Source organism: Staurois parvus, unplaced genomic scaffold (genome assembly GCF_062004578.1).
Source record: "Staurois parvus isolate SC_StPar_1 unplaced genomic scaffold, SC_StPar_1.0 ptg000988l, whole genome shotgun sequence".
NCBI lineage: Eukaryota > Metazoa > Chordata > Amphibia > Anura > Ranidae > Staurois > Staurois parvus.
In genome coordinates, this window is record NW_028318784.1 from 6,931,038 (window position 1) to 6,947,087 (window position 16,050).

The following is a 16,050-nucleotide window of genomic DNA, read 5'->3' on the forward strand; positions in this document are numbered from 1 at the left end:
GGTCATAGTGCTAAACATGAATGTTTCTATATATTGCACAGAAACCCCTGAAACCAACCATATCTTAGTCAAATAGTAATTATTCCAGGACAACCCTTTTGGCTTTGGAAAGAAGTATAGACAGAACATACTTTTTTTCATTTGTTCCTCGCTGCGCATCTGTGTCTCAGCAGTGTTAGAGAGACCCTGCTGTCACACCATATATTTCAATAAAAATACTCCTATAAGATTATACAGGCATTTAAAAAAATGTTATGCATGTTATTTCCCTGTAAAATCTTCCCTTGTGTAGACATCTAAAAGCCCAGAGAATGCTGCTGGGTGCCGACATCTTGAATGTGATGTCATTAGCCCAAGCAGACTCAAAGCAGTCACTCACGTGACACTCTGTAGTATTCTGTATTCCACACTGCTCCTCCCCTGGCAGCTATATAAAAGTTACTATAGGAAGGTGATGGAGGTGCAAAAGAAGTTAAAGAAAAAATTATTTCCACAAATTCAAAATTATTGTCAAGTCCCCAAGAGAACCAAATGTATGTAGGATCTTAGTCCTGTTTTCACTGTACAGTGGTTGCTGAGCTAGCGTGGTCGCAGCGCACTGCCCTTGCCCTCAACAAAAGATGCCCAGTAGCAGATTCATATCTAATGAGGGCTGAGCTACAGCAGTTGTCTCTGCAGGCATAGGAACACACCAGAGACTAGCACCATAGCAGAGGAAGGATCCAAGCACAAGAGCAAATTTTAAATTGTTAGCAATATCCACTCACCATTAGAAAGCCGGCAACCAATAATCAGCATCAATATCAGCAGATGATTTGGGCAAATTATAGAAAGTACCTGACATTCCAGAGTCAAATCTGGACACACTTTGAACAAGAAGCTGTAATAAAAATATCTGTGCAGGCAGAGCTGGAAATAGGCACAGGTACCCAATGTTAGTGGAGTGGGACCACACAAAGGATAGCAGCAAAGCAGGGAGTGATGTATTGAGCTGGCCATAGTAGACTATTCATGCTTTTTTTCCCCCATTCAGCCAGTGGCCTGAATGAAACCTATTCCTCCATACACACAGCTGAGGTGGATAGAGGAATCCTTACCACTCAAACTGTACGCTGACAGAAGGACTCCCCGCTATTAGAGTACACTGATCAGTGGCTGCAGCCGGCTAATCCTGAAAATTTTTACAATAAGCCACAAGGAGGGGCCCAGAGTGCCAGCAGGAGCCCTGAGAAGAGGAAGGATCAGGGCTACTCTGTGCAAAATCATTACATAGTTCAGGCATGTAAAATATGTTTGTTTTTTTTTCTTCTTGTTCAAACACTTTCTAACATCTCCAGAAGAGACTCTCCACACCTACCTCTCGTGCAGCTAGCAGTGCCAACAGACATTAATATCAACACTGATTACCAGCTACCTATAGGTGAGTAAATACTTCTCATAATTTAAATTACTCTTGGTTTGAGGAAAGGGGGTGGTGGCTACAGTACCATAAATTGGGCTTCGGCCTGGGGTGGAGCTTTTATTGCACAACATGGCCAAGAGTCGGAACAGGACCAAGTGCTACATTCATTTCAACAATAGTGCTAAAGCTTTGGTGATAAATTTAAAGTGGTAATAAACCCACTTTGTTCATTTTTATCTACAGGTAAGCCTATAATAAAGCTTACTTGTAGGTAAATGAATATCTCCTAAACGTGCACCGTTTAGGAGATATTAGTTTTTTTTTGTTTGTTTTTAACTGGCACATGCACTGTGAAGGAACAGCATGCCCGTCCCGTTCCTTCACAGCACTGTGCCATGGCCCGTGACTCCCGTGTGCATGCGTGGGAGCAATGTCATTGCGGCTCAGCCAGTCAGATGGTCAGAGCTCGTCAACTCGAAAGGAAGACCAGGTGAAGATGGAAGCCTTTACAGCGGTAACGGTGTGCTGCTGGAGGGCTTTGTTTTAACGGAAGATTTATATAATGTGCTAGTATGTGATGCATACTAGTACAGTATGCCATTTTGTTTTTTTATGCCATGTTTTTTGATTTTTCTTTTGATGCCGTTTACTCCTGCTTTAAAACAGCACAGACAGTAATCAGACATTCCCATGAGAGTAAAGTGATATAACATGCAAGCAGGGAGGGGATACGCAAGGTAATTGACTAGTCAATTTAGCAAGTTCAAAGCCACATTACAAGTGAATAGACATAATTTAAGAAAAGGAGAAACACTTTCATTAAGCACTACAAAAAAAAAAAAAAAAAAAATTGTATTTTTGGACTTTTACCTGCAATTTTTTAAAGTTGGTGGCAAATTCCCTTTAAAGTTAGACAAAGCCATGCGACTAACAAGATAGCCACAAGCAATAGTAGCCCACAGATCTAACAGCAGATGTACATTAAAAACAAGAGAGGATCCTATTTGAATATATTCAGCTACTATTAAATACTTTTCCAGACACAGGCTTAAAGATACCTCGCTCTCTGGACAACTAAATTACTTGGTCGCAGGAAAAAAAAAAAAAAAAAAAAGTTTCAGCTGGTTGTACAGAAAACCAGTATTCAGATTTTTTTTTCTGAAGGTTTAACACCATCAACAAGATCTCATTTATCCGAAGGTCAAAACGCTTAGTTTATGCTTCCACATGAACAAATTCAACTGCTTATTTAAGTAAAAGCTGTTTGCACAGTTAAATGGCTTTAAGATGAAGTAAAAACAAAAGCAGATATAACATACACATCACACCAGTGTGAGATTCAATACTGTGTAAATGCCTTTTATAGCCAACATCTCATTCGCCTTTACTCTCCTTAAAGATTACCAACAGCTCCTGACATTTAAAGTAAATTTTATTGTAAGACTCACAGCACTGGCTGTGTAATGGTCTATAGTAATACACATCAGTGGTGGGTAATGATGCTTTGGACTGGATTAACCATTTTAAATGTTACTGTTATCACTTCCTGTGTGTGGTACTGCAAGAATAAAAATCGGGTTTCTATGCTGAGCCTACAATCTACAAGATTTACCCCAAAATGTCAAAAATAAAGAAGACCCAACGGTCTGAAAACACTATCCGTATGATAATGGGTTGTGTCATCTTACAAACTAAAAAAATTAAAATAGAGCTCAAGGCTCCTGCGTGATAGTCTAAACAAGTACCAAATCCAGGTACCATGTGATGCACAAGCATCAAAATAAACAACCACGATCAATTCCCAGACTGAGTTTCCTTTATTTGTATCTCAAACACTCCCTAAACCAGACACTGCAGCTCACAGTTTGAGTGTCCCAGTCATAGAGACAGAGTTGTCAATCCACAAAGCACAGGGGGAGGACTAGGTAAGGCCAGGTGCTGATTGACAAGCTATAGGCATTTATGAACTGAAAGTGATAATACTGGTAGTCACCAACACCTACAACAGTTTTTTTTCACCACTGTAGTAAGCATGCACAACCTACATGAGAATGGCAACACTGCTTGGAATTCAGGAGCAGTGCAGAATTGTTGTCACCTCATTACAGAAAGCTGTAATAGACAGACTTCACTAGCAGGCTTTGTGGGACTTTACAGATGAAAAAACAAGTGCAGTTTTTGTTTTTTTTTAATTGGGAAAGGTGGGGGTTGGTGGAGGAGTCAGACATACTTTAAAGTTAATCTAAAATCAAAACTAAAAATATAATTTTAAGCCTTAAAATGTTAATGTCATTTCAAAAGTTGTTTCAATCCATTTATATTTTGCAGCTTTCACTAAAAGAATACACGGTGATCCTGCCATGAAGATCTTTACTCGGGCTCTTCCTGTTATGGTATGACACCTATCTCCCAGCTTTGTCACTATAGTACATGAGCACCTGATGTAAGACTACAAGCAGTAATGCCAACATGCATTGTGTTGGCATGGTCCACCATTGTCCCCATCAGGAAGCTGCAAACATGCAAATTGCTTATGAAGTAGAGTCATTTAGCACACTAAATGTTAACCATTTAGTCTTTAGACTTGCTTTTACGCATTCATGTAAAATATACCTATATAACATATTACACATGTCCGTAGTCTTTATACTCCTGAATTTCTGTCAATATAGTTATACATTCTTCTGTTAATATTGCTTCCAGTCATACTGAGTGACAGCACTGTTCCTTCCAGTCAACCATGTGATTCTACTTTGTAACCTCTGTTCCCTCTTACATCTTGGCAGATGGGAAATACACAATTATAGATTTCAGAAAATGCATACAGATAAATATACCAGACCTTTTGGTTTCGGGGTACATCCTGAGCACTTGCAGGGGGGCTGTAGTTCAAAACAAGTCTGCGAAATTCCAGCAGGTTGAAGAGGGACTGTATAGAAAAGAAGAAGTATACATTTTACAAGAAAAAAAACACCAAAGTCAGTCTCTGATTTGGACAGAAGTACCAAGGTGCCTCAAGGCAGACGATTTCCCAATTCCCAAAGTAATATTCACTGAAGATAGCAAATCATAGTTGAACAGGAAGCTCACCAACACTCTATTCCAGCCAAATTACCATCTCACTACAGCCTGAAGTACGTACTAGGATCATGACAAAGAAATGCCATACGAGTAGAATTCCCATCTGCTGGTACACACTTGCATGTGCAGCAGGAACTGCCATCATTTTCAACAGTACTTCATCATTATCCAGACCTTGTCAAGCAGTTATCAAAAGTTGGATACCAAAAAAAAAAGGGGAGGAGGAAAAATGCTTTGTGGCTATAGAAAATGTGCAGCAAATCTGGGCTATGGGACATGGAGGCTAATTGTTGCTAAAGGAGAGGGGGCTGTTAAGTTCCTAGAGTGGAAAAGGAGGGAAAGGGAGTGGAAAATGCAGGGAAAAGCAACAGGTTTCTTTAATTCCTTTACAATGACACATTTACTTTCCTTACACTCCCAGTCAGAAAGAAAGTCCTCTCTAAGCCAAGAGTCCAAAACCTGAGGTATCACTGGTGTCAACATTTTATTAGGAAGGCTATCCACAAGCTTGACATTGACAGTTTGTCAAGCTTGTGGATATCCTTCCATTAAATGTGGACACACTAATCCCACCAGTGTGTGATGGCTTCTTCTTAGCACTTGGTCTGAATGGATGAATGGAGATGACTCTTATAACCCCTGGTACCTGGGTTTGAAGTGGCCATGAGAAGAGCGGCTTAGAGTGGAGAATATTTATATATCAGCATCCCAATAAGAGTAGTCACAGTTGTAGTGTACACAGGGAAATTCTTGTGTGACCGTGCACATGGGGGCAGTACGGACACATACTAACATACTGAATGCTCCTCCATACCAGAATGAGTATTTTCTTTGGCAAGTATGTGCAGGGAGGGAGTGGGGGTAGAGCAACCTGACTGAATACAGCGTCTGCTATCTCCTGGATATTCCACAATCGCTTTCTTAGCATGTTATTAACTTCTGAACTATGTCTCACACCCCGCACCCCCCTCCCAAGCCTTTGTGCACACGTATAATACCCAATTTCTAAAGCCCATAAATGGGGAAAAGCCTGCCCAAGAATATAATGTGGTAGACATCCACCAGTTCGCAAGTGAGACCTACTTGACAAGATCAAGTCACTAACAGGTAAGTGCTCTACTTCCTTTTGGCAAGAGATTTCCAACAAAATTGGCAAACCTCCATCAGCGAGAAAGATTGCTTCATCAAATCGAAAGCGCTCATTTTCTTCTCCAGTGCATACCCATAAAGAGCATGATCTTTACTGAAGCACTGTAGTGAGACAATTTGGGGCAGACTTAATGGACCACTTAGGGCTTGTTCACACTTGACTTTATGTCTAACTCTTGCCAAACGACCCTATAGAGTTTGACAGGCGCTTATGAAGTGTTTTTAACGCTCCCCAAATGCTCCCAAAACACCCTATGCGTGGTTTTGAGGCGGTTAATAGGTGTTTGCCAATCGTTAAAACCACACCACAAACTCCTACAATGAAGTTAAATGGTATTAACTACCTGCCGACCGCAGATAGCCGAATGATGGCTTCACTGCGGCCGGCCAGTTCTGAGTGGACGTCATATGACGTGCCCCCAGAACGCGCTCTCATGCGCGCCCCAGGGGGCGCGCACCCGGCGATCTCCGTGATCGCTGTGTCCTACGGACACAGCTGATCACGTGATGTGGTAAAAGGCCAATCACAGCGGCCTTTTACCACCTAATCAGCGGTGTCCAATGACACGCTGATCAGAGGAAAATGCAAGTGCCGGTTCTCGGCTGCACTTTCCTCACGCTGTCAGATCGTGAGGAAAGTACTGCCGAGAACTGGCAGTTGTCAGAGCGGGGATCGGCACCGATCATCAGGGCACTGATGATCAGGGCACTGATGATCAGTGCCCTGATGATCGGTGCCCAGCAGTGCCACCCACAAGTTCCGCCCACCTGTGCCCAGCAGTGCGCCCACTAGCTCCGCCCACCTGTGCCCAGCAGATCACCCACCTGTGCCCAGCAGTGCACCCACCTGTGCCACCTACCTGTGCCCAGAAGTGCCACCTACATGTGCCCAGCAGTGCCACCCACCTGTGCCCACCAGTGCCACCCACCTGTGCCACCCACCTGTGCCCACCCACCTGTGCTGCCAGTCAGTGCCACCAGTCAGTGTCCAGGGGTTGTGCCAGTCAGTCAGTGCCGTCTATCAGTACCCATCATCAGTGTCAAGTATCAGTGCCGCCTATCAGTGCTGCATATTAGTGCCGCCTATCCGTGACACCTCATTAGTGCTGTCTATCAGTGCCGCCTATCCGTGCCACCTCATTAGTACTGCCTATCAGTGCCCTTTAGTGCTGCCTATCAGTGCTGCCTCATCAACGCACATCAGTGAAGGAGAAAAAATGCCTGTTTGAAAAATTTTATAATAGAAACAAAGAAACTTTTTTTTTTTTCTAATTTTTTGCACTTTTTTATTTATAGCGCAAAAAGTAAAGCGCCCAGTGGCGATTAAATACCACCAAAAGAAAGCTCTATTTGTGAGAAAAAAATGATGAAAATTTCATATGGGTACAATGTTGCATGACCATGCAATTGTCAATCAAAGTGCGGCAGCGCTGAAAGCTGAAAATTGGCCTGGTAAATAAGGGGGTATAAGTGCCTGGTAGGCAAGTGGTTAACGCTCCGCAACCGCATCGCAAACGCCTGATGGGCATTTGAGAAGCGGCAACATAGACTTGAAATGGGAGGCTTCTACTCCTCCTGACTGGACACGAGGCTTCAGTTTTGCTGTGACACAACATGACGCTAACGCTTCCGTGTAAACAGCACTGTGTGCTGCCATGTGCAGAATTTTCATAGGCGTTTGAGAAGCGTTAAAAACGCTTCCCAAACACCTGTGACACCTGCTGACAAAGCTAATGTGAAAGTAGCCTTAGACTTTTTTTTCTGTTGTTTATGGTGTGTACTTGTCTCAATCCAGAGTACGAAGTGTTATTTCTGTCTGCTGCTAAGCTCCTCTGCTATCAGCACGAGTCACTTCTTATGTGTTTTCCTGACACCTAGAGAAAAATGGTGACAGGGGAGGGCACAGCCAGTGATTGACAGCCTCAGTTCTGTTCCTGTGAGCTGTGTGAAGAGGGGAGGGGATGTCCCTTCCCTCTATTCAGCTCTAAGAGATCTCCTCCCTCATGAAACTTCAACTCCCCGCCTCCAGCTTTTCAGAGCCGAGAGATCCTGTGCAAATTCCAATGGATGTAGGGGACAGAATGCTATAGATAAATGGGTACAGCTTACATAGGAGGATCTGTTTCATCTCACCTGAGTCACTTCACTGGGTATATGTAAAGGTTAACAACCAATTTAAAAAAAGTCTACTTTGATTTCTATAAAGTGGAACATTACTTTAAACCTTTCAGAACAGGTAGGATTTATAAATACAGAAGAGACGCAATGGGGTTGATTTACTAAAACGGGAGAGTGCAAAATCTGGCGAAGCTGTGCATGGTAGCCAATTGGCTTCTAACTTCAGCTTGTTCAATTAAGCTTTGACAAAAAAAAAAAAAAAAACTGGAAGCTAATTGGTTTCTATGCTCAGATGCACCAGATTTTGCACTCTCCACTTAGTAAAGCAACCCCTAAGTCTCAAGAGCTTTTCACAGTCATAAGATTTCTGTTACATCATCTACCAAAACCTCAATGTACAGGGTGCTCATTTCTGATGCCTTATGTATTAGTGTATGCTTTTATATCTTAATGATACAGACCCAGTACGTCCCAATTGTGTACAGTGCTATGGAAGATGTTGGTACAATTTAACCAATACCTACAATCCAGAGTGCCTCAGCCTAAGGTAAAGTACAGCATACTTTGGAATGTCTGCTGCCAAATGTCAGTTTCTGGTATCACTGTCATTTAGCTGCACTCTCTGCTGATGTTACAAGAGCTGAGAGATCTTGCATACTAAAATATAAGCCACAAAAAAACAGATTCCTTCGGCTGAAGTCAGACTCAACAACACGGGCATATAAATTAGTCAGCGTAAGTAAACAAGCTCGTCTCAACAGCTGACGGCAGTGTCAATGATTCGCCATCTGTTACAATCTGTTAAAAGACTTGTGGCAACTTTGATCGCAGAGGAGTAGAGCCATTCATTGTAAACAAATAATAATTTTAGATAAACAGATTGGAATAGGCGCTCACGGCAGATTGTAAGAGCCCATACACAAAGATGTTCTTCATGCCCAACTTCTTTTTTCTATTAATTATTTTAATACTTGATGAGAACAGAGAAATTTCGAGTTTGTTAAACAGCACTGAGCCACCTTGTTCCCTCATGCTTAAACTATTAAGGTAAACAATAGCCCATTGGGTAATATACAAAGCTTGCTTGTTGCCATGAGGAAACTGTCGAAGAGAAAGCTGCAGCTATGCCGACGTTCCACAGATAACAGAAACTGAAACTTCAGACCTTTGTGGCAGTAAGTCGGATCAGAACACTTAACAGGGCAACATGCTGACTTCTTAAACTGCACAGGAATATCCGAGCAATGTATCCTTCCAAGAACATCCATCCAAGCACACAAAGATGTGATGGCAAATCACTGAAAGAGCAGTAACACTCATCTGCCAATCAGAGTTCACTTTATGAAAGCTGGATTGCTGATGAAGTCTGACTGGTTGCCATAAATGTCTTACTCTTTATGCTATGAACACATTGACAACGTATGTGTTTGGCTGATCTGGGCTGCCTTGCCCAATGCAAAAGAACACAGACAAGACAATTTGTCTCGAGTCCTTTGAGTTCAATTCACAACACTGACCAGCACTAGCATGTCAAAAAGTAGGACATGCTCTACTTTTTTTCAGTGCAAAGTTGAAAAAAAAAAAGTAAACAGTATGACGCATCATTAAAATGCACCCGCACCCCTCTCTTCACAGCACACACCAGCAGCTGCGGTATAATGTGCGCACTTAGTGGACAAGCATAAAGTAATATACAGAGCATTCATAAAGTATTCAGACCCCCTTCACTTTGTTCAGTATTGTTACGTTGCAGCCTGATACTACAGTTGTTTAAATTCATTTTTTTCTCAAATATCTACACTGTACCTAATAATGACTAAGTGAAAACAGACTTTTACAAAGGTTTGCAAATGTATGAAATACAACATGAAATATCACATTGGTATAAGTATTTAGACCAAGGCTTAAAATTTCAAGTCTAGACCTACTAGCCAGGCACAAACCTTACTCTCCACCAGTTGCCCCACCCAACCTTGCCCAGGTCCGTCTCCAGTGATATGACATGTATACAGTAATGTATATCCCAGCTCCCCTGTACTCCATTATAGTGATATGACATGTATACAGTAATGTATATCCCCCCTCCCCTGTACTCCATTATAGTGATATGACATGTATACAGTAATGTATATCCCAGCTCCCCTGTACTCCATTATAGTGATATGACATGTATACAGTAATGTATATCCCAGCTCCCCTGTACTCCATTATAGTGATATGACATGTATACAGTAATGTATATCCCAGCTCCCCTGTACTCCATTATAGTGATATGACATGTATACAGTAATGTATATCCCAGCTCCCCTGTACTCCATTATAGTGATATGACATGTATACAGTAACGTATATCCCAGCTCCCCTGTACTCCATTATAGTGATAGGACATGTACACAGTAATGTATATCCCAGCTCCCCTGTACTCTATTATAGTGATATGACATGTATACAGTAACGTATATCCCCCCTCCCCTGTACTCCATTATAGTGATATGACTTGTATACAGTACTTGCTCGAGTCCCCCGCAGCGGTGGAGAGGGTATCTCCTCTCAGTGGAGGAGAGCAGACCTCTCCTGTACCTGTCCCCTCAGCAGCGGTGACAAAGAAGCCGGAAACCAGAACTCAAACTGGAATTCGGCTTCACAATGAGGCTTGGAGCGCAGCCGCTCCATCTGTGCTCGCCGCTAGAGAATTTCTCCTCGCATTTGGCGAGTGGCTTTTTCAAGCCCTGATTTAGACCCTTTGCAACAACACTTCCCTCAGGTGCCTCCCATTTCTCTTGATCGTTGCTGAGATATTTCTACACCTTTGAGTCCATCTGTGGTAAATCTGGAAAGCCACACACCACTCTACAAAAGGCCTCACAGCTGAAATTACATACTTTATCAGAGTAAAAACCATGAGCTCAAAAGGAACTGCCTGCAGAGCCCAGAGACAGGATTATTGCAAAGGCTCAAATCTGGGGAAGGCTACTAAAAAATCTGCTGCACTGTAGGTTCCCAAGAGCACAGTGGCCTCCATAATTCTCAAATGGAAGAAGTTTGGCACAACCAGGACTCTTCCAATTGCTGGTCGCCCAACCAAACTGAGCAGTCAGGGGAGAAAGGCCTTCACCAATCTGGGCTTTAAAGCAGAATGGCTAGACTGAAACCTCTCCTCAGTACAAAAACATATGAAAGCCCGCTTGGAGTTTGCAAAAAGAAGAACTCAGACTGTGAGGAACAAGATTCTCTGGTCTGATGAAACCAAGACTGAACCATTTGGCCTCAATTATAAACATTATGTCCAGAGGAAAAGTAGGCACAGCTCATCACCTGCCCAGTACCATCCCAACAGTGAAGCAGCATCATACTGTGGGGTTGTTTTTCAGCAGCAGGGACTGGGAGACTGGTCAGGGTTGAGGGAAAGCTGAATGGCGCAAAATACAAAGATATACTCAATGAAATCCTGTTCAAAAGTGCTCAGGGCCCCAAAGTAGGCCAAAGGTTCACCTGCCAGGTGTGCAAAACTTGTCACGTCATACTCAAAAAGACTCAAGGCTGTAATTGTTGCCAAAAGGTGCTTCAACAAAGTACTGAGTAAAGGTTCAGAATACTTAAGTGTGTATATATATATATGATATGTCAACAAAAGTTAGATTTTATTTCCATCATTTGCACTTTCAAAATAACAGAAAACAAAAAAATGGCGTCTGCAAAGGTTTGGGCACCCTGCAGAATTTATAGCATGCACTGCCCCCTTTGCAAAGCTGAGACCTGCCAGTGTCATGGATTGTTCTCAATCATCATCTGGGAAGACCAGGTGATGTCAATCTCAAAGGTTTTAAATGCCCAGACTCATCTGACCTTGCCCCAACAATCAGCACCAAGCAGTTGTCTAGAAAACTGAAACTATAGACAAGCCTGATGCATTTTGGAAACAAGTTCTGTGGACCGATGAGGTTAAAATGTAACTTTTTGGCCGGAATGAGCAAAGGTACGTTTGGAGAAGAAGGGGCACAGAATTTAATGAAAAGAACCTCTGTCCAATTGTTAAGCATGGGGTTAGATCAATCATGCTTTGGGGTTGTGTTGCAGCCAGTGGCACAGGGAACATCTCACGAGTAGAAGGAAAAATGGATTCAATAAAATTTCTGCAAATTTTGGATGGTAACTTGATGCCATCTGTGAAAAAGCTGAAGTTAAAGGGAGGATGGCTTCTACAAATGGATAATGATCCTAAACACACCTCGAAATCCACGGGGGATTACATCAAGAGGCGTAAACTGAAGGTTTTGCCATGGCCTTCACAATCTCCTGACCTCAACATAATTGAAAATCTATGGATAGACCTTAAAAGAGCAGTGCGTGACAGACAGCCCAGAAATCTCAAAGAACTGGAAGACTTTTGTAAGGAAGAATGGTCAAAGATACCTCAAACAAGAATTGAAAGACTCTTGGCTGGCTACAAAAAGCGTTTACAAGCTGTGATACTTGCCAAAGGGGGCAGTACAAGATATTAACTCTGCACGGTGCCCAAACCTTTGCAGACGCCATTTTTTTGTTTGCATCATTTACACTTTCAAAATAACAGAAAATAAAATCTAACTTTTGTTGACATATTATAAGAATGTCTAATCTGTAATTTGATTTAGCTGGGGTGCCCAAACGTTCGATCCCCACTGTGTATATATATATATATATATATATATATATATATATATATATATATATATATATATCATACATACATATTTTGTGTTCAAAATAATACATCACTAACCTGATCAATCACTGTTTTTGGTAGAAATGATATTTATACATGGCAAATAATTTACTAGCAGGTGTAGTAGAGTAATATAAATCCAACAGACCCAACAGTCATGACATGCATGCTGCTGATTCTGTGTAATTGAATCACTAATTGAAAGGGGCATGTTCAAAATAATAGCAGTGTGGAGTTATATTAGTGAGGTCATTCATTCTTTGAAAAACAGGTGGCAATTACTGCCCTTATTTAAGGAAGGAAGGCAGAAAATGTTGTACATGCTGGTTACAGTGCATTTCTCTCTGAAATTCTGAGGAAAATGGGTCGTTCCAGACATTGTTCAGAAGAACAGCGTACCTTGATTAAAAAGTTGATTGGAGAGAGGAAAACAAATAAAGTGCAGAAAATCACAGGCTGCTCAGCTAAAATGTTCGCAAATGCTTTAAAATGGCAACCAAAACCTGAAAGACGTGGAAGAAAGCGAAAAACTACCATTCGAATGGATAGAAGAATAGCCAAAATGGCAAGGACTCAGCCAACAATCAGCTCCAGGAAGATCAAAGAAGGTGTAAAGTTCCCTGTGAGGACTGTTACAATTAGAAGACGCCTATGTAAAGCCAAGCTATCTGCAAGAAGCCCCCGCAAAGTCCCACTGTTGAAAAAAAGACGTGCTGAAGAGTTTACAATTTGTTAAAGAGCACATTGACTGGCCTAAAGAGAAATGGCGCAACATTTTGTGGACTGATAAAAGATTGTTCTTTTTGGGTCTAGTGGCCGGAGACAGTTTGTCAGACGACCCCCAAACACTGAATTCAAGCCACAGTACACTGTGAAGACAGTGAAGCATGGTTGCGCAAGCATCATGATTTGGGGATGTTTCTCACACTACGGTGTTGGGCCTATTTATCGCATACCAGGGATCATGGATCAGTTTGAATACATCAGAATACTTGAAGAGGTCATGCTGCCTTATGCTGAAGAGCAAATGCCCTTGAAATGGGTGTTCCAACAAGACAATGACCCCAAACACACCACTAAACGTGTAACATCTTGGTTCCAGACCAACAAGATTGACGTTATGGAGTGGCCAGCCCAATCCCCGGATCTTAATCCAATAGAAAACTTGTGGGGTGACATCAAAAATGCAGTTTCTGAGGCAAAACCAAGAAATAGAGAAGAACTGTGGAATGTAGTCCAATCATCCTGGGCTGGAATACCTGTTCACAGGTGCCAGAAGTTGGTTGACTCCATGCAACACAGATGTACAGCAGTTCTCAGAAACAGTGCTTATACAACTAAATATTCATTAAGTGGTTCAAAGGAAAGCAAAATCTTCAAACATTTTTCAGTTTATATAGTGAAAGTTTGAGTTTTGTAAAGAAGAGTACAAACACTGCTATTTTTTTGAACAGTCTAATATTCACTTTTCTTCAAATTGTTTTTAGAGGAACAACACAAATTTGATATATTTTTCTTCATGTTTTGATTTGGAATAGAATGTGTAGTGTTCCCAATGCATTTGTGTGTATGGAAATAAAAGCTATTAGAAGGATTTTGAGCTTTATTCACTTTTTTTCAACACACTGCTATTATTTTGAACACAACTGTATATATATATATATATATATATAAAATTTGTAAATTCACAGACATTTCTACAATTAGGTTTTTACTTTTGTCATTATGGGGTACTGATTGTAGATTAAATGAGAAAAACATTTAAAGAACTGTAGTATCAGGCTGCAACATAGCAAAACTGAAAAAAGTGAAGGAGTCTGAATGCTTTATGAATGCACTGTATATAGACAATAAATGTACTTGTAATAGACTTTTGGAGGTTTAAAGAGTTTAAGCATTTAAAACCTGTAAGCATGGCAAAATATGTCTTGCCACTAAAAAGCCCGTTTAGAATTTGCTGGCTATGGTGTCCTGTAAAGCCTTTGGATATCACATTCTGACTTAATTCCCTTCACCCCCATCTACACCTATTTTGCAGTTGGAGCAGCCTTTTTCAACCAGGGTGTCCAGGCACCCTGGGGTGCTTTGAGGTTTCTTCAGGGGTCTTGCCTAAAAATTTACCAAAAATTGTATACAAGTCAGAGGTGCATCAAGCCTGCCTTTATGTTACACAAAGCCACAGGGTTTCATTGTGCACCATTATGACCATCTAGTCGCCGCCATCCAAAAAACCAATGGCATTACCAGTTGATGAGGATGTCAGTTGCCTGCACAGCATCCTTGTTTGACCATCCCCTGCGCCTCTCCATCAGCACTGGGGAAACATTAGCTGAGTGATGGAGAAAACCTTTACGAAGAGAAAAACTGAAATACTAGTCAGTACTGGTGTGCAAAAGTGCATTTGATTTGGAAGAATAAATCACCTCTAACGTTGGGTGTCCTATGTGTGGATATTGATGCATCATGTAAAACTATTAGAATATTTTTTACATTTTAGAATGGGGTGCCTCGAGACTGTCCATATTTTAAAGTGTGCCTTGACTGAAAAAAGGTTGAGAAACACCAAGTTGGAGTACAGAGAGGCACGGTCTACAGATAAGTGGTGGGTAGGGCACTCAACTAGCCGAGATTCGATCCATCTATGGCAGGCTTTTGAAACACATTAAAATGACAGCTTGGGTAGGGATCACTGATTTTCATGCAGTAACGAACTCTCATTCATATAGATGCTGGTAAGGACAAGGGGATTAAAATGGAACCATAACACATCTACTCCTTGCACACTGATGTATTAAATGCAGCTGCTACCTGAACATGATCAAATACGGATTTATAAAGAGAATACAGGTTTCAACAAGTAAATGAGTGCCCACCCCTGCTGTTTTAAAGGGCATGAAACTCAAGCATGCAGCTTGTGACCACACTGGATATGCATACACAATACAGTCTGGTAAACATGAAATGAGCTGGCTCAGATACTTTCAGGCGTTGAGAGCATTTCATTACAAACATCGCTGAATCCTATGAGAACACTCTCACTGAATTACTATGAGCACACTGAGCTGTATTTATAAAAGCATCTAACAAAGAAAAAAGTAATTATTGTCTTTTTTGTTTTCTAACTAGCCATATCAACCCAAGATTGCTGCTCCAGGCTTTCAGATTACTGGTTCCTGATGTTAGGCCTGCAGGAACAGTCTTCAAGTGAAAAGCTAGTGTCAGGCTTTCTTATTTGGCAGCCCAGCATGTACTGCACACAGTGACACACTTTGTTTTAAATGTTATATAAAAAAAAAAAAAACATGCACAGTAAAGCCGTGCCCGTGTAAAGGTCACCCGCCAACCTACATAAACCCACCTTTGGGCTCATACAGTATTTTACACGCAGCAGTGTTGGCTAGATTTCACTCTATACTGTCCATCCGTGTAAACAAAGCATAACAGTATTCAAAAGTATGGACATCATTAAACCCTTTTACCTAGTCCACCACCTGTACTTCTCATTTGCCTGAGATCACACCATTTAGGAAGAGCACCCACAAAATACCCCATAAATGCCAATTCTTCATGACCTCTTTCCACAAAAAAAAAAAGG

At 41.5% G+C, this 16,050-nt stretch overlaps 1 protein-coding gene across 3 annotated transcripts in view; it reads right to left on the reverse strand.

Annotated features, from left to right (window-relative positions):
• Positions 1-16,050, reverse strand: part of USP25 (ubiquitin specific peptidase 25) — a 184,841-nt gene that overhangs the window by 69,542 nt on the left and 99,249 nt on the right. For all 3 annotated transcript variants that reach the window (XM_089657388.1, XM_089657387.1, XM_089657386.1), the window contains exon 6: positions 4,245-4,331. In XM_089657388.1, the coding sequence (XP_089513514.1) occupies positions 4,245-4,331 (87 nt within the window). The remainder of the gene's footprint in view (positions 1-4,244; positions 4,332-16,050) is intronic.